Raw genomic sequence first — 23,116 nt, 5'->3', positions numbered from 1 at the left:
ATAGATGGATTGCATGGATAGGGAGATTAAATGGATTTAGTGGATGGACAGATGGATTTGATGCACAGGGAGATTAGAGGTAAAGATTGGTAGATTAGACATTAGACAGATGGATGGATACATTAAATGGATTAGGTTACAGATGAGACAGATATAGATACTCTAGGGTATACACATCAGATATGTGGTGTGCACACTCATGGGTGTACACATCAAGTGTACACATTAGATGGAGGCATGGGAGACACAGAAAACGACTGATCAGGAAGGAGAATTTCCATCCCATGGGTAATTCTGATGTTTTACAAAAAGAAAAGGAGTACTTGTGGCACCTTAGAGACTAACCAATTTATTTGAGCGTAAGCTTTCGTGAGCTACAGCTCACTTCATCGGATGCATACTGTGGAAAATGTAGAAGATCTTTTTATACACACAAAGCATGAAAAAATACCTCCCCCGACCCCACTCTCCTGCTGGTAATAGCTTATCTAAAGTGATCACTCTCCTTACAATGTGTATGATAATCAAGTGGGCCATTTCCAGCACAAATCCAGGTTTTCTCCCCCCCCCACACACAAACCCACTCGCCTGTTGGTAATAGCTTATCTAAAGTGACTGTGATGTTTTAATATTTCCATTTGTCCCCAAATGGGTCCAAAATGTCAAAATATTGATGTTCTGAAAAAATTTAAATTCAAAAATGTCCAACTGAAATATTTAGATAGAAACAAACATTATGATATTCCCAAATCGAACATTTCAGATTGTGGTTCTGAAAGGAAACATTTTATTTCACATGAAGATTAACCTCTGAGCCTGCCTGAGGAGCCACATGGGAGCTGTAGTCCGGACCCCTCGTACTCCCATTCTCTCCTATGGGCACTGCTCCCTGACCATCTTCCATGATGCACCATGGTCTCTCCGTGCCCCATGATGGACCACAAGAATTCTGCCATTTCTTTTTAAATTTCCCAAGAAAATTTAAATTTTGACAAAGCCACATTGTCTGATGGAAAAATATTTTTTTCAAGCTTTTTCAGCCAGCACTATTAGGTAATTGCATAGAATCATAGAACTGGAAGGGACCTCGAGAGGTTAGCTAGTCCAGTCCCCAGCACTCAAGGCAGGAATGAGCATGGACAAGCTGGTTGGGGCATGGTTAAGGAATCATCACTGAGCAGCTAAATTCCCTGTAAGGCTAGCACTGGCCACGCAGGCAGGGAGAGGTGCCCCTCCCCTGGCCCAGCCCCACCCCTCTGGAGCTGCCACAGCTGGGGAGAGGTGCCTCTGACTCGTCCCTGAGCTGCTGCAGCAAGAGAGGGCTGCGAGGAGTCCTCTCTCCCTACCGCAGCCCTGGGGAAGCCTGCACCCCAAACCCCTCATCCCCAGCCTCATTCCAGAGCCTGCACCTCCAGCCAGAGCCCTCGTCCCTGCACCCCCCAACCCTCTGCCCCAGCTCTGAGCCCACTCCCGCACCCCAATGCCCTCATCCCCGGCCGCACCCCAGAGCCCGCACCCCCAGCCAGAGCCATCACCCCCCGCACCCCAACAATCTGCCCCAGCTCTGAGCCCCCTCCCACACTCCAAACCCCTCGGGCCCACCCTGCAACATGAATTTTGTTATGTGCACATATGGGTGGGAAAATTAGAGGGAACACTGCTGAGCAGGTGTGTTTCCACTGGGTCTCAGATGGATTGCTAATTACAATTTTATCAATGACCCACATGCAGGAGGGTGCAAAAGGGTGGGCAACCAGGGGCACAGAGGTCCTTGGATCCCCTGGAACCACAGCAGGAAGAGCACAAGCTCCTCCAGCCCCCAGGGCCCTGGCAGGGTCGGCATGCGAGCTCCTCCAGTCCTCGGGCCCTGGCTGGGTGAGCATACTATCCTCCCATGCTGGAGCCCCAACAGGTGCTGACAGTTTGTCTGTGCCTGGGACCCCGGCAGGGGCACAGAACTTGCCCCTCCAAAAATGCTGGAATCTAAATTCCTGTGCACACCCCTGCCTAGAAGAAAACATCAGATCATTCCTGATCAAGATTGCAGATGACACAAAAGTTGGGGGAGTGGTAAATAAAAAAGAGAACAGGTCACTGATTCAGAGCAATCTGAATTGCCTGGTAAACTTGGTGCAAGCAAATAATGTGTTTTAATACAGCTAAATGTAAATATATAAAGCTAGGAACAAAAACTGTTGGCCAGACTTACAGGAGGGGGACTTGATCCTGGGAAGCAGTGACTGTCAAAAAGATTTGGGGGTCATAGGGAATAATCAGCTGAACGTGAGCTCCCAGTGTGATGCTGTGGCCAAAAGAGCAAATGCAACCCTGGGATACATAAAGAAGGGAATCATGAAAAGGAGCAGAGAAGTAATTTTGTGATTGCTGCTGGACTCCTGTGTCCAGTTCTGGTGCCCACAGTTCAAGAAGGATGTTGATAAATTGGAGAGGGTCAGAGAAGAGCCAGGAGAATGATGAAAGGATCAGAAAACCTGCTTTATAGTGATAGACTTAAAGAGCTCCACCGATTAAGCTTAACAGTGGTTAAGGGCTGACTTGATCACAGTCGATGAGTATCTAAATGGGGAACGAATATTTAATAATGGGCACTTCAGTCTAGGAGATGAAGCTGTAACACACCCCAATAGCTGGAAGGTGAAGCTCGACAAATTCAGACTGGAAATAAGGAGTACATTTTTAACAGTGAGAGTAATTGACCATTGGAATAACCTGATAAGGCTCGTGGTGGATTCTCCATCACCGACAATTTTTAAACCAAGACTGGATGTTTTTTAACAGATCTGCTGTAGGGGATGTTCTCTGGCCTGTGGTATACAGGACTAGATGATCACAATGATGCCTTCTGGTATTAGACTCTGTAAATGTAGCCTACACCTAGAAGACCATGGTTCCAATCCCTGCTCTTCCAGCTGCTTCCTGTGTGACTTTTGACAGGTCACTTCTTCTGTTTCCATGAGTACAATGGGGATAATAGCACGGCTCTCTCTCACAAGGAGGAGGGAGGATAAATGTATTACATATTGTGAGCTGCTCAGATAGTATAGTAACGTGTGCTATATAATTACCTAAGATAGACAGGTAGTCTTTGATGCAGTGGATTTCATGATTTATTGGATTAGATGGATGGGTTAGATAAATGGATTTTTTTAATGGATGGATTGAATGCTTTAGAGAAGTGTTCCTCAACCAATGAGTCACGACACACCCCGCTCCGCAGCAGAAGTCATGAAAGACAATTAAAAAGAAAAGGAGTACTTGTGGCACCTTAGAGACTAACAAATGTATTTGTCTCTAAGGTGCCACAAGTACGCCTTTTCTTTTTGCAGATACAGACTAACACGGCTGCTATTCTGAAAGACAATTAAGGGGTCTTGGGAGGCATTGAACATTTTATTACAAGCTACAGTAAAGAAAATCTCACTTTCTCCTCTCCCTGTGCATCCTAATGCTTCAAGGTCAAGTATTCTCGGTCAACCTTTGGAACACATCCACATTCCAATTATGTAGCTGTATCATTGTATTCATCGATATATTTTTTGCTCTTACCAGTAAATGTAAGGAGGTTGTGAAAATGAATGACTTCATATAAGGGGTGGTCAATATTGTGTAAGAGGGATGTAACTGATGAACAGAAGAGAGGGATGGATTTGGTGGGTGGATTGGATGGAAGAGAGGGATGGATCAGAAAGAGACAGAAAGATGAGACCCATCCAATGGCATTTTGGGCTGTATATGTAGGGGCATTGCCAGCAGATTGAGGGATGTGATCATTCCCCTCTATTTGACATTGGTGAGGCCTCATCTGGAGTACTGTCCAGTTTTGGGCCCCACACTACAAGAAGGATGTGAAAAAATTGGAAAGCATCCAGCGGAGGTAAACAAAAATTATTAGGGGACTGGAACACATGACTTATGAGGAGAGGCTGAGGGAACTGGGATTGTTTAGTTTGCAGAAGAGAAGAATGAGGGGGGATTTGATAGCTGCTTTCAGCTACCTGAAAGGGGGTTCCAAAGAGGATGGATCTAGACTGTTCTCAGCGGTAGCAGATGACAGAACAAGGAGTAATGGTCTCAAGTTGCAGTGGGGGAGGTCTAGGTTGGCTATTAGGAAAAACTTTTTCACCAGGAGGGTGGTGAAGCCCTGGAATGCGTTACCTAGAGAGGTGGTGGAATCTCCTTCCTTAGAAGTTTTTAAGGTCAGGCTTGACAAAGCCCTGGCTGGGATGATTTAGTTGGGGATTGGTCCTGCTTTGAGCAGGGGGTTGGACTAGATGAGCTCCTGAGGTCCCTTCCAACCCTGGTATTCTATGATTCTGTGATCCAAAATACTACTTGGAAATACAGGATCTACTTAACTGCTCGACTTCAATGGCACAGGTGCTGAGTCCTAGGCCATCTGGCGTCGGTGGGGCTTCCAGAGGAGGCCTTGACAAGTGAGGTCTCATCTGCTCTGGGTGCACTTTGCAGATCTTCTTGGATTTTCTATACAAAGAGAGCATTTCCGTGCTCTCCCAGCTAGTAAACTCCTTTGCCCAAGGGGGTTGTTCCCTGTGCTGTACTCCAGAGGTGGCCTTCGTGTGGCTGCTTGTACATCGGGCCTGTGATATAGAGGATGCCGATTGCACATTTGAATTTCTCTCTGGCTCTTGCTGCATCTAAGCAGGTGTCTTTAGTTTCATTTCCTGTGATGTTAAATCTCCCCCTCTCTGACCCCCTCCCAGTCCTGCCCTGCCCTGAGAACAGCCACTACGAGGCCTGTGGGAACGCCTGCCCGGCCAGCTGCTCTGACCGAACTGCCCCCTCCTCCTGCCGGGAGCCCTGCGTGGAGACCTGTCAGTGTGACAACGGTTACGTCCTCAGCGCCGGCCAGTGCGTCCCCGTGGGGAGCTGCGGATGCAACTATAATGGCCGATACTACAAACCCAGCGAGGAGTTCTGGGCCGATGAGAACTGCCGCTCTCGGTGCAGATGTGATCCCAGCTTGGGCATGGTGCTTTGCCAGGAGACCGGCTGCAAGGCCAGCGAGAGATGCGCCGTGGTCAACGGGATCCGTGGCTGCTCCCCAATCAGCTACTCCACCTGCACGGCCTCTGGGGACCCTCACTACACCACCTTCGACGGGAAAAAGTACGATTTCATGGGCACCTGCATCTACCAGCTGGCTGGGGTCTGCTCTGTGGACCCCACGCTCACCCCATTCAACATCAAGGTGGAGAATAACAACCGCGGCAGCAAGGCCGTGTCCTACACCAAAGTGGTGACCTTGGAGGTCTACGGCAGAAACGTCACTGTCAGCCAGCAATATCCCCGCAAGATCAAGGTAGGGATGCAGAAGCACAGAGTAATTTTGGAAGCTGTGAACAGAAACTCTTGCTCTTGATAAGTTGCCCCTGATTTCAGTTCCCACTGCAGAACCAAGTCTTGCATCCATTGTACACTGAGCTGGTGGGTGTATGGGAAGTAACTGAATGCCCCTTTGTGAATATATAATGAATGATTTTCTCCTCCCCATAAGTGCAGTTATGCCATTGTAACTCCTGTGCACTCAAACAATTTACTCATTTAGCTGGGGATTGGGCCCAACTGACTCCAGTGGAGCTATGGCCAATTCATGCCACTTTGATATCTGGCCCCATCGACTCCAGGGGAATGAACAGCCCTAACAGCTTCCTCTGCTAAGGTACTTGGCCCTGAATTCTGTTGTGCTAAGACCCTTTACACTGCTCTGACAACCAAAGTTGAAATAAATTGCATTTATACTGCCCCAGAGACGTGAAAAGGATTTAGTGTAACTGGGAATTCAGACTTTGACCATCCCTGACACATTTTTTCTACATGGATAACATCTTTGTGGGCCTGTCCTTCTACGCTGCTTTCAGGACTAGACACCACTCCTCTCCCACAGCCAGGGATAGAACCCAGGAGTCCTGGCTCCCAGCCCCTCCTGCTCTAACCACGAGCCCCCACTCCCCTTGCAGAACCACAAATAGAATATAGGAGTCCTGACTCCCAGCCCACCCTGCTTAAACACGCTAGACACCACTCCTCTCCCACAGTCAGGGATAGAACCCAGGAGTCCTGGATCCCCACTCTCTGCTTGCACTGTTCATTCAAAATTAAGCCCCTGTCCTGCCACATCTGTTCCAGGTGGACGGAGTCTTCATGGACCTGCCGTTCTACCATGAGGAGAAGCTACAGGCCTATACCAGTGGATCCCACATCCTCATCAAGACCGCCTTCGACCTGAGGGTGACCTTCGACTGGAGAAGCCTGGTCCGGGTCACCGTGCCCAACACCTACACCAATGCCCTCTGTGGCCTCTGTGGCAACAACAACCAAACTGCCAGTGATGACCTGACCATGAGGGACGGGAGCCAGGCGACCAACGCCATCCAGTTCGCAGAGAGCTGGAAGGTGGGGGAGGTCCCTGGGTGCTTGCCCAGTTGCACCAGGGACTGCCCAGTCTGCAGTGAGGCTCAGAAACAACCCTACAAGGGAGATCAGTACTGCGGGGTCATCACCAGAGGGGATGGGCCATTCAGAGAGTGCCATGAGGTCATCGACCCAGCCCCCTTCTTTGATGACTGTGTCTTTGACACCTGCCAGTACAAGGGTCACCGTGATGCTCTCTGCAGTGCAATCAGTGCCTACGTGACGGCCTGCCAGGCCAGGGGCATCCAGATAGGGCAGTGGAGATCGGCCTCATTCTGCAGTGAGTGTTGCTAATTGACTTTGCTTTATGTGTGCATAGTGTGCATGTGCAGCGCCCTCTACAGGGTGGGCTCAGAATGGCTCAGCCGTGTGTCAGTGGCCCTGTAGAGTTATCCTCTTGCAGTCATTTTCCTCCAGTGTCACCGACAGTAAGGGTCACTTCCTCGGCTCTGCTTTAACTTTATTCTATAGTAACGTAATCCTGTCTGCTTGCCGGCACCTTTCTCCCAGGTGTAGGAAATACTTTACAAACACTAGTCATCCTTCCCATAAGAGTGCAGGAAAATAGAGGCAGAGAGAAATAAAGTGATTTGCTCAAAGTGACACGAGAAGCCAGTGGCAGAACCAAGGAATCCTGACTCCCAGTCCTCCGTCACTAAACAATACACAGCAGCCCACTGCCAGAATTTGAAACACAACTTGGAACAGATCCCCTTGTCTGCAGCTCTTACCACTAGACCAGACGCCCCTCCAAGAGTCAGAAAGAAAACCCCGGAGTCCTGACTCCCAGTCCACACTGCTTTAACCCGCTAGACCTGACCACCCTTCAACATCCAGAATACAACCCAGGAGACCTGACTCCCAGCCTCTAACCACTAGGCCCCACTCCCCTCCCAGAGCTAGGAGTAGAACCCAGGAGTCCTGGCTCCCAACCCCACCAGAACAATCCTACTGTAAGTGATTTGAATAGAGAGAGATTTCTTTTAACTTACTTTTGCATTTCTTCCTTCTCTCATCCCCATCTGCACGTTCCCTCTGATCTTCTCCTTCAGGCCCCACCTGCCCCCGTAACTCCCATTACGAGCTCTGTGGGAGCGGCTGCCCTGGCACCTGCCACGGGCTCTCAGCGCCGGACGGCTGTGACGCTCCCTGTGCTGAAGGTTGTTTCTGCGACGCCGGGTTCCTCCTGAGCGGAGACCGGTGCGTCCCTGTCTCGCAGTGCGGCTGTGTGCACCAGGGCACATACTACAGGAAGGGAGAGGAGTTCTACGCCAGCACGTCCTGCCGGCAGCGGTGCCGGTGCCAAGACAACGGGATCGTTGAGTGCCAGGAGGCCTCCTGTGGAGCCAACGAGCAGTGCAGGGTGGAGAACGGAGTCCTGGGCTGCCACGCCACGGGCTGCGGCAAATGTGTAGCATCTGGTGACCCTCACTATCTGACCTTTGATGGACGGGCCTTTGATTTCCAGGGCACTTGCACTTACAGCTTAGCCAGAGTCTGCAGCAGTGACGCTGGGCTGACAAACTTCTCCGTGGTGGTAGAAAACGAGAGCTACGGTAATGGCCAAGTGTCAGTGGCACGGATGGTGGTGGTCTCTGTTCATGGTTACACCATCACCATGGAGAGGGGAAGGAAGTGGAAAGTCACGGTAAGTCTCTGTTTGAGATTACTCTCATTGTAGCCTAGAGCAGTGGCTCCCAGCCTTTCCAGACTACCGTACCCCTTTCAGGAGTCTGATTTGTCTTGTGTACCCCTAGAGTGACCAGACAGCAAGTGTGAAAAATCGGGACAGGGGGTGGGGGGTAATAGAAGCCTATATAAGAATAAGACCCCAAAATCGGGACCGTCCCTATAAAATCAGGACGTCTCATCACCCTACGTACCCCCAAGTTTCACCTCACTTAAGAACTACTTGCTTACAAAATCAGACATAAAAATACAAAAGTGTCACAGTCACACTGAAAAATCGCTTACTCTCATTTTTACCATAAAATTATAAAATAAATCATTTGGAATATAAATACTGTATTTGCATTTCAGTGTATAGTATATAGAGCAGTATAAACAAGTCATTATCTGTCTGAAATTTTAGGTTGTACTGACTTCACTAGTGTTTTTTATATAGGCTGTTGTAAAACTAGGCAAATATCTAGATGAGTTAATGTACCCTGTGGAAGACCTCTGTGTACCCCTGGTTGAGAACCACTGGCCTAGAGTGACTAACATTGTTTATTGTAACCAGGACACAGCTGCTGAATCCCCACTAGTGATGGGTGAATTTCCCTCTCATTGGCACAGGTGGACGGGGAGCTCTACACTCTCCCACTGGCTATGGACGATGGGAAACTTCAGATCAACCAGGAGGGGAACAACCTCATTGTCCGATCTGCCTCTGGCCTCCAAGTCCTTTATGACACCTCCTATTATGTCCTAGTCTCCATCCCCAGCTCCTACAAGGGACACGTGTGCGGCTTGTGCGGCAACTTCAACGGCGACAAGAACGACGACTTCCTGCTGCCCGGTGGGAAGAGCGCCCAGAATGCGGATGAGTTCGGGGCCTCCTGGAAGGTGCCCGTTGATGGTGCCACGTGCACCGATGGCTGTGGTGAGAGGTGCCCGGTCTGCGATGCAGCCAAGACAGCGCCGTACCAGGTCGAGAGCTCCTGTGGGCTGATCAGAGCCACCTCGGGTCCCTTCAGAGACTGTCACTCGCTGGTCAGCCCCGCCGAGTACTTCAACCATTGTCTCTATGACATGTGTGCTGCCAATGGGGCGGGAGAGACCCTCTGCCAGAGCCTCCAGGCCTACGCGGCCGCGTGCCAGGCAGCTGGGGCCAAAATCAGAGCCTGGAGAACGGCCTCCTTCTGCCGTAAGTTTACAGAGCAACCTACAGCCTGCTCTTATCTTCAGCTGTATTTGCAGATAGTGATATGGTATCACAGTCTCTCTGCCCGTCAGATACCTTTGCGAGGGGTCAGTAGCTGGTTGGGAGCATGCTGCAGGGGATGGGATGAGTGAGGCAGGCCTGGTCTACACTACACCTAAAAATTAGATTGACCTAGCCACATTGCTCAGGGCTGTGAAAAATTTCACATCCTGTGTGACATAGCTAGGTCGACCTAACCCCACTGTAGGCACAGTTGTGTTGATGGAAGAATTCTTCCATTGACCGAGCTATCGTATCTCAAAGAGGTAGATTAACTACATGGATGGGAGAGCCCCTTCTACTGATGTAGGAAGCATCTACACCGGGGTGCTAGAGCAGAATAGCTGCAGTGCGGGAGCTAGGCCGCTGTAGCTGCTGTAGTGCAGACATAGCCTCAGTTTTTCATCCCTCTCTCATTCGCTTCTCTCTCGCTCCAGCTTTCACCTGCCCGGCCAACAGCCACTACGAGCTGTGCACTAGATCCTGCGATTTCACCTGCGCTGGCTTGTTCTCCCCTGCCCAGTGCACTGCGAAATGCTTTGAAGGCTGCCAGTGTGAAGCCGGCTACGCATTCAATGGGGAAACGTGCACGTCCATGGAAGGATGCGGCTGCGTGCGCGACGGACGCTATATCAAGGTGGGTGCTGGGATATGAGTCGGCTGTCGTCCTGGATACTGTCATTTTGCATCGGATGCCCTTGTAGGTGTGGGATTGTCCCAGCTTCCCACTGGGAGTCACAGTGACTGTGTGTCTGTGCCCTTCAGTGCAGTGACACACAAAACCTACAGCTAGGTCCTCCTTCAGTCACCCATGTGACTTCTGCTGCAGTCAGCGGCATTTGGTTAGATGAGCATCCAAACACCTGCCCTGTGTGATCCGTGCACGTGGAAATGAAACTATGCCATGAACTAGGGATTCATCACAGGAAAACCAAGGGATTGGATGGAAAATGGGATATGGAGCCCTTCCCTACTAGAGGGCGCCGGCTATGATCCGGCCCAGCGTGGGACACTGGCTGGCTTAAGGGGGGTAGGGAATGGGACATACTGCCTTTCCCCTCTAGGGGGCTGCAGGTCTAATCCTGACCCCAGTTAGGGTAAGTGGCTGGCTTGGAGGATGGGGAATGGGATAGAGGTCCTTTCCTGTCTAGAAAGTTCATGATTTTATCATGCTCCGTCTTCAACTCAGTCAGGAAGCACTTCACACAACACACAGTCAACCTGTGGAAGTCGTTGCCAGGGGATGCTGTGAAGGCCAAAACTATAACTGGGTTCAAAAAAGAATTAGATAAATTCAGGCAGAATAGGGCCATCAATGGCTATTAGCCAAGATTTTCAGGGTCCCAACCCCATGCTCTGAGTTGTTCCTAACCCTCTGACTGTCAGAAGCTGGGAGTGGATGACAGGGGATGGATCACACACTAATTGCCCTGTTCTGTTCATTCTTTCGCCAGCATCTCGCACTGGTCACTGCCAGAGACAGAATATCAGACTACATGGACACTGGTCTGACCCACTATGGCCATTATGATGTTCTCACTTGAGTTCCATGGTTCTTTCAGCCCAGGTTGGCTGGCCCATCCATGAGGTGGGGTAGGGGTGTGGTTGGACCCCGGGTGCTGTTTACACTCAGGCTGGTAACAGTTACTTTGCCATGAAGACACAGGCTAAATCACTGATAGCTCTCCTGTGCCACAATTCACTGGGGAAGAATTCCCGTGTCATGGATTCACAGGGGCTGGTCCATGCCCCAGGCTGTAACAAGTCCCTTGGAGCGACCCCTTTAGTGTGCCGGGCCCCAAGGACCCACACAGCTCCACAGGGGCAGGCCTGTGGCCCCATGAGTCTGCAATTGGCCCTTTGGGCACCAGAGATCCTTTGTCTTTCCATGGCTCCCTGCAGCAAGTCCAGCCAAGCCGGACTCTTGTGGGAGTTTTTGTTCCTACCTCTTCAGGGTGCAAAGTCCTCAGTGAGACTTTGCAGTGACACCAGGCCATCTTTTCAAGGTAACAGCTTGTTAGTCCCCTGGCTACAGCATCTGAAAGGCCTTGCTTTAGCCCAGAGAAGCAAAGGTCACGGCAGAGTTCAGACTGGCTAATGCCTGGGCTCCCTCGAGCCATGCTGCTGGAGGAACCATGCTGCTTCCTCTCTTTGTCTCTCTCCCTTTATCTCCATCCCAGGAGAGAGACCCTGTGAGCTAAGCCACCTGTCACCTTTCCCCTTCATTCTCCTGCTCAGGCATTTGCTCTGCTTTATTGCAGCTAAATTTCTGTCTCTTGGTAGTTGGTCAGAGCAGGTGAATGTCCCGGCCTCTGGGGTTTCCATTGTCTCTTCCAGACCCTCTTCCAGTTCACATGCCTAGACTTTATTCCATTTGTTATTGACTCTGGCCTCCAACCAGGTGGCTACATGAGTCCAACACCTCACCCCTTCCCTTTACACTCAGTGCACAGTAGTACAAAGCACCGAGGGAAACTGAGGCGCATGTAGATCTGATAAAGTATTACCAAAATTCCCAAATTTGGCACACCTAGAGCACACAGGGTGGAGCTCAGCATCGGGGGGACACAGCATCGGGGGGACACTGGGGTAGGGTTTTGTAGTGTGGCTGCTCACTCCTGGTCGAGGCTACCCCAGAGGAAGAAAGATCTCCCAAGATAACTCTGCAGTAAAGACATACCTTTTGGGGCAGGGACTGTGTCTTACTATGTCTATGTACAGCACCCAGCGCAATGGGACCCTGGTCTCGGTTGAAGCAGGGAGAATCGCTCACTATTTATTTGTACAGCACCCAGCGCAATGGGACGTCAGCACGCTACTGTAATTTAAATAATGAAAGGGAGCTTTGAGTTGATCCCATCCTGGGAATTTTCTCCTGCTGCTTTCCTGTGACAAAGTTGTTTGGGAATTTCTCTGCAGGCCGGGGAGAGCATCATCTCCGGCGCTTGCTCCGAGAAGTGCACCTGCCAGGCCTCAGGCGGGCTTGTCTGCGAGCCACACAGCTGCCCCAACAGAGAGATCTGTGCGCTCCAGGACGGGGTGCGCGGCTGCGTGAAGCAGGAAGGCCGGTGCACGCTGCTCCCCGGAGCCCAGCTCACCTCCTTCGACGGTGCCTCTGGAGGAGATCTCCACAGTGGAGCTTACGAGCTGGCCTCTCTCTGCAATGACAGCGCCCCCTCCTGGTTCAGGGTGGTGGTGGACGTCAGGGCATGCAGCGACGGGGCAGTGATGGCTGGGACAACCACTTACATTTTCTTCCGAGATGCTTTCATAGCTGTGAAAAGGAACAAGGAGACCTGGGTAAGAGGGGGCCATGTTAGAACAGCCTGAGGCAAAGGGGCAGGAAGCTCATTCAGCTGCCACCAAAATGATGAAAAGACTAGAAATTACAGTTATGTTGATCCTCTTAACTGGGGCTGATCTGGGCAGCTCAAAGATTAATTCACTCAGCCTCATGAGCCCCCTGTGTTGACAGGACGTGATGTACAGGCTGTGGCGGATGACATGAGTTACGGATAAACAATTATTCAGTAGCAAAGACTGAATTAAAACCCAGGAGTCCTGGCTTCTCCCTGTTCTAACCCACTAGAGTCCACTCCCCTCCCAGAGCTGGGGAAACAATCCAGGAGTCCTGACTCCCAGCCCTCCCACCCCCCACTGTGTCCCACCTCTAAGGTTGGAGGAGAGGCAGAGAACTGCTCTAGGAAGGGTCTCTGTGACCCAGTAGGTTCCCTGGGAGACATTCCTCCTTTTGCTGGGGCACCTGGCCATTGGGGGAAAGACCACCCTTCATGGGAGGACCTGTCCATTGAGGGAGAGATTGCCCCCATGGGAAAGAGGGAGGAATCAGAGGCAGTATCATGGTGTCACAATGAGAACTCGGTAACCTGAACAGCTGTTTGCAGTGTTGTTCTAGGTATGTTGATCCCAGGATATTAGAGAGAGAAGGTGGGTGAGGTGATACCTTGTATTGGACAAACATCTGTTGGTGGAAGGGAGAAGCATGCAAGCTGTACAAGCCGGAAGAAGAGCAATGTGTAGCCTGAAAGCGTGTGCTGCCACCAACAGAAGTTGGTCCCATAAAAGATATCACCTCACCCACCTTGTCTCTCTCTTAATTGGCTGCTGTCATTTATGCAAATAAGTGCAAGTATCATTAATCAAATATGTAAATTAGGGTATTAAAATATTTGCATAAAATCTCTAGAGTTCTTGACTTTTCCCACTAAGAAACACAATTGCTCACAGGTCAGTAACACTGAGGTCACGAGAGATTTCAGCCAATCAAGTTGCCTATGCAAATCAGTGCACCTTCATTGGGTATTGACAGAATTGGAAAAATTTGCTCTCCAGAGCACTGTTTATTGATTGGCTTCTCAGTCAGTCACAGTGTTTTCTGCACCTCTCAGTCTAAGACTATTGCCTTTTATTGTGGACCATAGACTCTAGTCCCCATTGCCTTATAATGGGGCACATAGTCACTAGACCATTTTGCTTTGTAATGTGGCCCATAGACTCTAGACCCCAGGCCTCATTGCCTTCTAATATGGCCCATAGATTCTAGACTCCATTGCTTTTTATTGCAACACATAGACTCCAGATCCCGTTACCTGGTATTGGGGCCCATGGACGCTAGATCCCATAGCCTTATAATGGGGCCTATAGACTCTAGATCCTGTTGCCATGTAACGTGGCCTATGGACTGTAGCTCAGCTCCTGGCCTTCTATTTCATTCACCTCCAAATTCCCCAGTTCTCCTCTGACCTATGTCTGTGTGCTCCAGGTGAACGGGCGCCTGGTGCAGCTGCCAGCGAACGTCTCCGATGCTGTGTCTGTGCGTGAGTCTGAGGGCGGCGTGGCCGTGGTCCAGGCCTCAGGGATGACGGTTCTGTTCAGCCCCAGTGGGGAGGTGACGGTGAGAGTCGGCGAGAGCCTGGCTAACAAGCTGTGCGCATCCTGCGGGAACTTCAATGGCGACGTCTCCGACGACCTGCAGTTGCCCAGCGGGAAGGTCGTAGAAAACATTGCTGAGGTCATCGATGCCTGGAAGGCCAGAGACTTCTCTGGGTGGTGAGTGGCTCTGCAGATGCCGCCCTTTCCTCTGATCTTTCTATGACGGTCTATAGGTACCTCCCTGGGGACGAAAGAATGGTTGAAATTCCCTGGCCTGTGCTGAATAGATGGTCTAATGGTCCCTTCTGGCCTTAAAATCTATGAATCAATTGCAAAGGAATCTTACTGAGACATTGTCCCAGTCCTGAAGGTGGCTGACTAACTCCTCTCCTGTTTTTGTCTTCTAGTGATGTCTAAACAAAATCCTGGCTGCTGAAGCATCTTCCCTCCCTGGAGTGGACCCTGCTGCCATCTTAGCTAGGAATTGCTCATAGTGCCATAACTGTAGCCCTCGTGACTTTCTGTGTCCCCTAGGGTATGAAACGAGAAAATGACTTTGTTCTGATTGTCAGTAAAAACAAACAAACCTGCGGATATGATTGTGAAGCAATAAACTCATTTTTGCAAACTTCGTTCGGTGATTTTATTATCACAGCCTGTTTCTTTCTATCTTAAGGTAATTTCCTGACTCAGTGGAAGAGAACAAGACAGACTTTTTGTTCCGTGTCTGTACAGGGCTGAGCACAATGGAGTGCAACCGCCATACAAATAGTTAATAATAATAATGCATCCTGCTACTAAAACTTGTTAGTAAGGATGAAGCTTTATCCCAAGAATTAGAGAAGTCCGTGTTTCTTGAATGGATGGTCTTGAGTTATATTCCCCATGGTAGCTGCTGTGTCTGTGTTTCTGCTACATTGGCCTTGGGGGGGCTGGGGCGGGGTGGAGGGGAGATAACAGATGTGCAGGAGTTAACAAGCTGGCTACATCTTTGGGGGCAGAGTTAGAGAGGCTTCAGCAAAGAGCTACAAGAATGTCTGAAGAAGAGGGCTAATAGAGCAAGACTTAAGGAGCTCAATCTTCATCAAAGAGAAGGCTAAGAGATTATTTGACCTCTTTATTTGGCACTGATGGAACCACAGATGGAATACTGTCTCCAGTTCTGGTGTCTACAGTTCAAGAATGATGTTGATAAATTGGAGAGGGTTCAGAAGAGAGATACGAGAATGATTACAGGAATAGAAAACATGCTTTTATAATGAGAGACTCCAGCAGCTGTCTATTTAGTAGAACAAAAAGAAGATTAAAGGGTGACTTGATCCCAGTCTATAAGTACCTACGTGGGGAACAAATATTAAATTATAGGCTCTTTGATCTAGCAGAGAAAGGTCCAACACAATCCAATACCAGGAAGTTGAAGCTAGACAATTTTGGAAATTACTGGAAATAAGGCGTAAATTTTTAACAGTGAGAGTAATTAGCCATTGGAACAATTTATCAAGGATCATGGTGGATTTTCCATCACTGACAATTTTTAAATCAAGATTGGCTGTTTTTCTAACAGATCTGCTCTCGGAATTATTTTGGGGACGATCTTTGGGCTCTTTTACAGAGGAGGTCAGACTACATTGTCACAATGGTCCTTCTGGCCTTGGACTCTATGAATCTAGGAAATGTCTTGACTAGCAGCTGTAAACTAGAGCAGTGCAAATAATGATTTTTCATTTTTGCTGGAAATTATGAGAAATTAAAAAAAATATTTTGAGTTGAACATTTTTTATTTGTTTTAAAAATAAATCTACATTTTAAGGATATTTTGAAATGAAAAGTCATTTTTAACCCAAAAAATCCAAATGTTTCATTTAGAAATTGTGAACACAAAATGCTGAGACGTTGGGGGTATTTTTTCTTTTTTTCCCAACATGAACAATTCAGCCAAACCACATGAGTTTGCAAAACATTGCAGTGTCGCCAAATCTGAATTTTTTACTTAAAAAGCTTTATCTGAAAAGTTTCACCCAGCTCTATTCTAAGTAGGGTGTGGAGAATAGAGGGCTTTTGTATTTAGCAGACAAAGGCAGAATGAGCTCTAATAGCTGGAAGTTAAAAGCCACAATGCTCAAATTAACTCTTAATGGCTGCTTCTTGGAGCGGCTAGGCCTGGAATCCACAAGGGGAAAGGCAATCTTGATTTAGTTTTCAGTGGCACACAGGATCTGGTCCAAGTGGTGAATACAGCTGAACTGCTCAGTAATAGCAACCGTAATATAATTAAATTTAACGTCCTTGTGGGGAGAAAAATACCAACGAAACCCACCACAGTAGCATTTAACTTCAAAAAGGAGAACTACACAAAAATGAGGAAGCTAGATAAATGGAAATTAAAAGGAACAGTCACAAGAGTGAAATGCCTGCAAGCTGCATGGAAAAATTTTTAAAACCCCATAATGGAGGCGCAAAGTAAATGTATACCTCCAATAAAAAAAACAGTAAGCGGACCAAAAAATGCCACCATGGATAAATAATAGCGTGTTAAAGGCAAAAAAGGTGCATAAACTCTGGCAAGTCAAGTGTAAAAGTATAATTAGACAGGGCAAAAAAGAATTTGAAGAACAGCTAACAAATGACTCAAACTAACAGCAAACAAATGTTAAGTACATCAGAAGCAGGAAGTCTGCCAAACAATCAGTGGATCCACTGGATGACTGAAGTACTAAAGGAGCATTCAAGGCAGAGAAGCTATATGAATTCTTTGCATCAGTCTCATTGCAGAGGATATGGGGGAGATCCCCACACCTGACCCATTCTTTTTAGATGAGAAATCTGAGAAAATGTCCCAGATTGAGGTGTCACTAGAGGAGGTTTTGGAACAAATTGATAAATTAAACAGTAATAAGTTACCAAGACCAGAGGTTATCACCCAAGAGTTCTGAGGGAATTCATTTATGAAATTGCAGAACCAGTAACTGTGGTATGTAACCTATTGCTTAAATCAACCTCTGCACCATATGACAGGAGGTTAGCTAATGTAATGCTGATCTTTAACGAAGGCTCAAGGGTGACCCTGGCAATTACAGGCCAGTAAGCCTAAATTCAGTACCAGGCAAATTGGTCGAAACTGTAGCAAAGTGAAGCAAAGGGGGAAAAGTTCCACCAGGTGGAGGGCAGAGGTGGAGTGGGTGTCTGCTGACTTTGAGCAGTCAGATACCAGGACAATAAGAAGAGCTCAACACGGAGCTATTTGGCTAAGGGAGGTTTTGAAAGACCAGTTCAGTAGTGAGCCACAGTAATGTGTGTTGCTGTAGTGTGTTCTACCTGGCATTGCTCTTTGTCACCCAGGTCTGAACCTTGTAACAAGTGCTGTGTTTATAGCAGTATAACATTGCAAATGCCCCTGTTGTTATTATTTGTGAATGATGTCAGCCAAGCCGGCATATGCTGTGAACTAATAAAGATGAATTAAGTTTCCAAAAATAGACTTTTATTCCATACCCACGCAAACGGACACATTTATAATTGAATAAAATGTAATAAATACCGGGAAAAGAACTTCTGAAGGGGAAAGAGCAGTCATTTCCGTGTCTTTCACAAGTTGGTGTATGTGCACCTGTGATTGCCTGTACCCTTCCCCAGGGAGAGTGGGAGTGGGAGTGCAGCGGCCCTGGACGCAACATGGAATGTGTGTGGGGGGCACAGCGAGGTCCTGGAATGCAGTTCTCCATGGGCTGCAGGGGGAGGTGGGCCCAGGGCTGTTGAACCTGAAGCTATGGTGAGTACAGCCCTGTGGGGAGGGGATGAGTTGGGGAAATAAGGCGGGAATAGCTCATGGGCGTGACTATATGAGCAGAGGGTAAATTAACTGAATCTTCGCCCTGTTGTCCACACGTGGTGGTGACTTTAGCTGATATCTCACTCCTGAGGGTAATGGAGGCTGAAAGGGAACAGCTCCTGCAGGCATCCAGCTGCAGACCGTGGCCACATGCTGCTTCCCTGTGTGCTGCAATGAGGCCTGCTGAAATATTTGCTGAGTGGTGTGGCAAAGTGTCCTACTGCAGTGGAAGAAATAAGGTAGCCCTGCCCAGAAATCTTTGGCAGAGGATTACGGACTACCTCCAGGAAAGTTTCCTCCAGTTCTCTATGAAGGATTCACGAGATATCTTGGTGCACATAAACAAACTGTTCCACGAGGCCCCCTCTGCCTAACTCTACAGAGGAATAAGAAGCAGATAGCAACTCTGCCTCCATTGGTTGTTTCACTACATCTCCTAGCACAAGTAAAAAAGAGTAAATCAAGAGATGTGTCCTACTACTTTGGGGTTTCCATCCCTGCATTTTCAAAACAAACTTCATACTTACCAGACGGGCTCCCCCGCCCGTGTCAGGCTTGCCTGTGCAGGGCTGTAGGCACTGGCTAGACTGCACAGGAGGCAAAACCAGGTCCTGGCCTTCCAGCACCGCTGGGCACCCCAGTTGCCTGTCCCCCAAACTCTTCCTTCTGTTCCACTTCCTCCTTCTCCTTCCCCTTGCTGTTCACGGCAGGAGCCTGTGACTCATGCTCCCCCGAAGTATCTACAGGGGTGTCATAAATATAAAGGGAAGGCTAACCACCTTTAAATCCCTCCTGGCCAGAGGAAAAAACCCTTTCACCTGTAAAGGGTGAAGAAGCTAAAGATAACCTCTCTGGCACCTGACCAAAATGACCAATGAGGAGACAAGATACTTTCAAAGCTGGAGGGGGGAGGAAACAAAGGGTTCTATCGGTCTGTATGTTGTTTTTGCCTGGACCAGAGCAGGAATGCACGTTAGAACTCCTGTAAAGGGCAATCTGAATCATAGAATCATAGAATCATAGAATATCAGGGTTGGAAGGGACCTCAGGAGGTCATCTTGGCCAACCCCCTGCTCAAAGCAGGACCGATCCCCAATTAAATCATCCCAGCCAGGGCTTTGTCAAGCCTGACCTTAAAAACTTCTAAGGAAGGAGATTCTACCACCTCCCTAGGTAACGCATTCCAGTGTTTCACCACCCTCCTAGTGAAAAAGTTTTTCCTAATATCCAACCTAAACCTCCCCCACTGCAACTTGAGACCATTACTCCTTGTCCTGTCATCTTCTACCACTGAGAATAGTCTAGAACCATCCTCTTTGGAACCACCTCTCAGGTAGTTGAAAGCAGCTATCAAATCCCCCCTCATTCTTCTCTTCTGCAGACTAAACAATCCCAGTTCCCTCAGCCTCTCCTCATAAGTCATGTGTTCCAGACCCCTAATCATTTTTGTTGCCCTTCGCTGGACTCTCTCCAATTTATCCACATCCTTCTTGTAGTGTGGGGCCCAAAACTGGACACAGTACTCCAGATGAGGCCTCACCAATGTCGAATAGAAGGGAACGATCACGTCCCTCGATCTGCTCGCTATGCCCCTACTTATACATCCCAAAATGCCATTGGCCTTCTTGGCAACAAGGGCACACTGCTGACTCATATCCAGCTTCTCGTCCACTGTAACCCCTAGGTCCTTTTCCGCAGAACTGCTGCCTAGCCATTCGGTCCCTAGTCTGTAGCTGTGCATTGGGTTCTTCCGTCCTAAGTGCAGGACCCTGCACTTATCCTTATTGAACCTCATCAGGTTTCTTTTGGCCCAATCCTCCAATTTGTCTAGGTCCCTCTGTATCCTATCTCTGCCCTCCAACGTATCTACCACTCCTCCCAGTTTAGTATCATCCGCAAATTTGCTGAGAGTGCAATCCACACCATCCTCCAGATCATTTATGAAGATATTGAACAAAACCGGCCCCAGGACCGACCCCGGCGCACTCCACTTGACACCGGCTGCCAACTAGACTTGGAGCCATTGATCACTACCCGTTGAGCCCGACAATCTAGCCAACTTTCTACCCACCTTATAGTACATTCATCCAGCCCATACTTCTTTAACTTGCTGACAAGAATACTGTGGGAGACCGTGTCAAAAGCTTTGCTAAAGTCAAGAAACAATACATCCACTGCTTTCCCTTCATCCACAGAATCAGTAATCTCATCAAAGAAGGTGATTAGATTAGTCAGGCATGACCTTCCCTTGGTGAATCCGTGCTGACTGTTCCTGATCACTTTCCTCTCCTCTAAGTGCTTCAGGATTGATTCCTTGAGGACCTGCTCCATGATTTTTCCGGGGACTGAGGTGAGGCTGACTGGCCTGTAGTTCCCAGGATCCTCCTTCTTCCCTTTTTTAAAGATTGGCACTACATTAGCCTTTTTCCAGTCATCTGGGACTTCCCCCGTTCGCCACGAGTTTTCAAAGATAATGGCCAATGGCTCTGCAATCACATCCGCCAATTCCTTTAGCACTCTCGGATGCAACTCGTCCGGCCCCATGGACTTGTGCATGTCCAGCTTTTCTAAATAGTCCCTAAGCACCTCTTTCTCCACAGAGGGCTGGCCATCTACTCCCCATGTTGCGATGCCCAGCGCAGCAGTCTGGGAGCTGTCCTTGTTAGTGAAGACAGAGGCAAAAAAAGCATTGAGCACATTAGCTTTTTCCACATCCTCTGTCACTAGGTTGCCTCCCTCATTCAGCAAGGGGCCCACACTTTCCTTGGCTTTCTTCTTGTTGCCAACATACCTGAAGAAACCCTTCTTGTTACTCTTGACATCTCTTGCTAGCTGCAGCTCCAGGTGCGATTTGGCCCTCCTGATTTCATTCCTACATGCCCGAGCAATATTTTTATACTCTTCCCTGGTCATATGTCCAACCTTCCACTTCTTGTAAGCTTCTTTTTTATGTTTAAGATCCGCTAGGATTTCACCATTAAGCCAAGCTGGTCGCCTGCCATATTTACTATTCTTTCGACTCATCGGGATGGTTTGTCCCTGTAACCTCAACAGGGATTCCTTGAAATACAGCCAGCTCTCCTGGACTCCTTTCCCCTTCATGTTAGTCCCCCAGGGGATCCTACCCATCCGCTCCCTGAGGGAGTCGAAGTCTGCTTTCCTGAAGTCCAGGGTCCGTATCCTACTGCTTACCTTTCTTCCCTGTGTCAGGATCCTGAACTTGACCATCTCATGGTCACTGCCTCCCAGATTCCCATCCACTTTTGCTTCCCCCACCAATTCTTCCCTGTTTGTGAGCAGCAGGTCAAGAAAAGCTCCCCCCCTAGTTGGCTCGTCTAGCACTTGCACCAGGAAATTGTCCCCTACATTTTCCAAAAACTTCCTGGATTGTCTATGCACCGCTGTATTGCTCTCCCAGCAAATATCAGGAAAATTAAAGTCACCCATGAGAACCAGGGCGTGCGATCTAGTAGCTTCTGCGAGTTGCCGGAAGAAAGCCTCATCCACCTCATCCCCCTGATCCGGGGGGATATCTGGTTAGATATCCGTTAGATTCTGTTTTGTTTAAATGGCTGATAAAATAAGCTGTGTGGCACCAAGTGGTGTTGTGCTGTAGGAAGTGAGATGGTGGCTTAGAAGGGGGCGCATTCCCCTCGTAATCCGTGCTGATTCTAATGCCCCATCTTGGGACTAGGGGACGCTGTGCTGCAGGGAACAAGGCAGGGGGCTCAGTAGGGAGCACGTTCCCCTCATAGCCAGTGCTGACACCTTTGCCCCAGCAGTGTACATGAGTCATCACTAGCAGAAGCTCTCAGCTGACACATTCCCCTGTTAGCTAGTAACCCCAGCCCAGCTGCCTTGTTAACATTTCCCTCTTGTTTGCCTTGTTAGCACGCAGAAAGCTACTGGAAGGCCTTCCCAGATGAGATGCTCCATCACTTACAGCCTTTGCATGTGAAGAGATAGCCACGCCACAATTTGCTTATGGCTCCAATTAGCAATCACTTCAGTTTGCTTGGCAATTGTGGGCTTTTACTGCCTCAGGGGCTGGGTTGGCTCACAGGCTCTGTAGACACAGCATCAGTACACAAATATACTCTTGTTCTGCTTTGAAAAGAAATGCCATATAACCCTTATAAAAAGTCAGAAAATGGGTTTGGTTCTGATCAGGCCTGGGTGCAAATCAGGAGTAACTCCACTGGGGTCCCTGGGGATGATTCCCCTTTTGCTCACCCCTGTGTAAATCAGGAGCAACTCCATTAACAGGAAAATTGAATAATTATGCAGAATAAATTCTTTGTCAAGTCATTACAGAAATGGGCACAATACATAGATAGATAGATAGGCCACATCTGGAGTATTGCGTCCATTTTTGGGCCCCCCACTACAGAAAGGATGTGGACAAATTGGAGAGAGTCCAGCAGAGGGCAACGAAAATGATCAGGGGGCTGGGGCACATGACTTATGAGGAGAGGCTGACGGAACTGGGCTTGTTTAGTCTGCAGAAGAGAAGAATGAGGGGGGATTTGATAGCAGCCTTCAACTTCCTGAAGGGGGGTTCCAAAGAGGATGGCGCTTGGCTGTTCTCAGTGGTGGCAGATGACAGAACGAGGAGCAATGGTCTCAAGTTGCAGTGGGGGAGGTCTAGGTTGAATATTAGGAAACACTATTTCACTAGGAGGGTGGTGAAGCACTGGAACGGGTTACCTAGGGAGGTGGTGGAATCTCTGTCCGTAGAGGCTTTCAAGGCCCGGCTTGACAAAGCCCTGGCTGGGAAGATTTAGTTGGTGTTGGTCCTGCTTTGAGCAGGGGGTTGGACTAGATGACCTCCTGAGGTCCCTTCCAACCCTAATGTTCTATGATTCTATAGCTAGATAGATGGGGTATATGGAGATAGAGCGATAGATCTAGTTCTCACTCAGCCCACCTTCCCCTTGAGGAAAGGACCACATGGTTTAGGTCACAGGAAATAAGAATTACAAAATAAATCACCTATTGTGATCCTGGGATGCAGA

General features: G+C 48.7%; 1 protein-coding gene across 1 annotated transcript in view; it reads left to right on the top strand.

Annotated features, from left to right (window-relative positions):
• The window catches only part of LOC141977512 (uncharacterized), a 147,954-nt gene that overhangs the window by 25,049 nt on the left and 99,789 nt on the right, over positions 1-23,116 (top strand). Inside the window, exons 13-19 of the mRNA XM_074939030.1 lie at positions 4,743-5,341; positions 6,169-6,733; positions 7,506-8,101; positions 8,752-9,322; positions 9,817-10,016; positions 12,299-12,679; positions 14,163-14,449. Of these exons, the coding sequence (XP_074795131.1) occupies positions 4,743-5,341; positions 6,169-6,733; positions 7,506-8,101; positions 8,752-9,322; positions 9,817-10,016; positions 12,299-12,679; positions 14,163-14,449 (3,199 nt within the window). The remainder of the gene's footprint in view (positions 1-4,742; positions 5,342-6,168; positions 6,734-7,505; positions 8,102-8,751; positions 9,323-9,816; positions 10,017-12,298; positions 12,680-14,162; positions 14,450-23,116) is intronic.

The sequence above is a fragment of the Natator depressus genome, chromosome 24, assembly GCF_965152275.1.
Source record: "Natator depressus isolate rNatDep1 chromosome 24, rNatDep2.hap1, whole genome shotgun sequence".
Lineage (NCBI taxonomy): Eukaryota > Metazoa > Chordata > Testudines > Cheloniidae > Natator > Natator depressus.
Note: the sequence above shows the minus strand (reverse complement) of the source record. Positions and strands in the feature narration are given on the sequence as shown.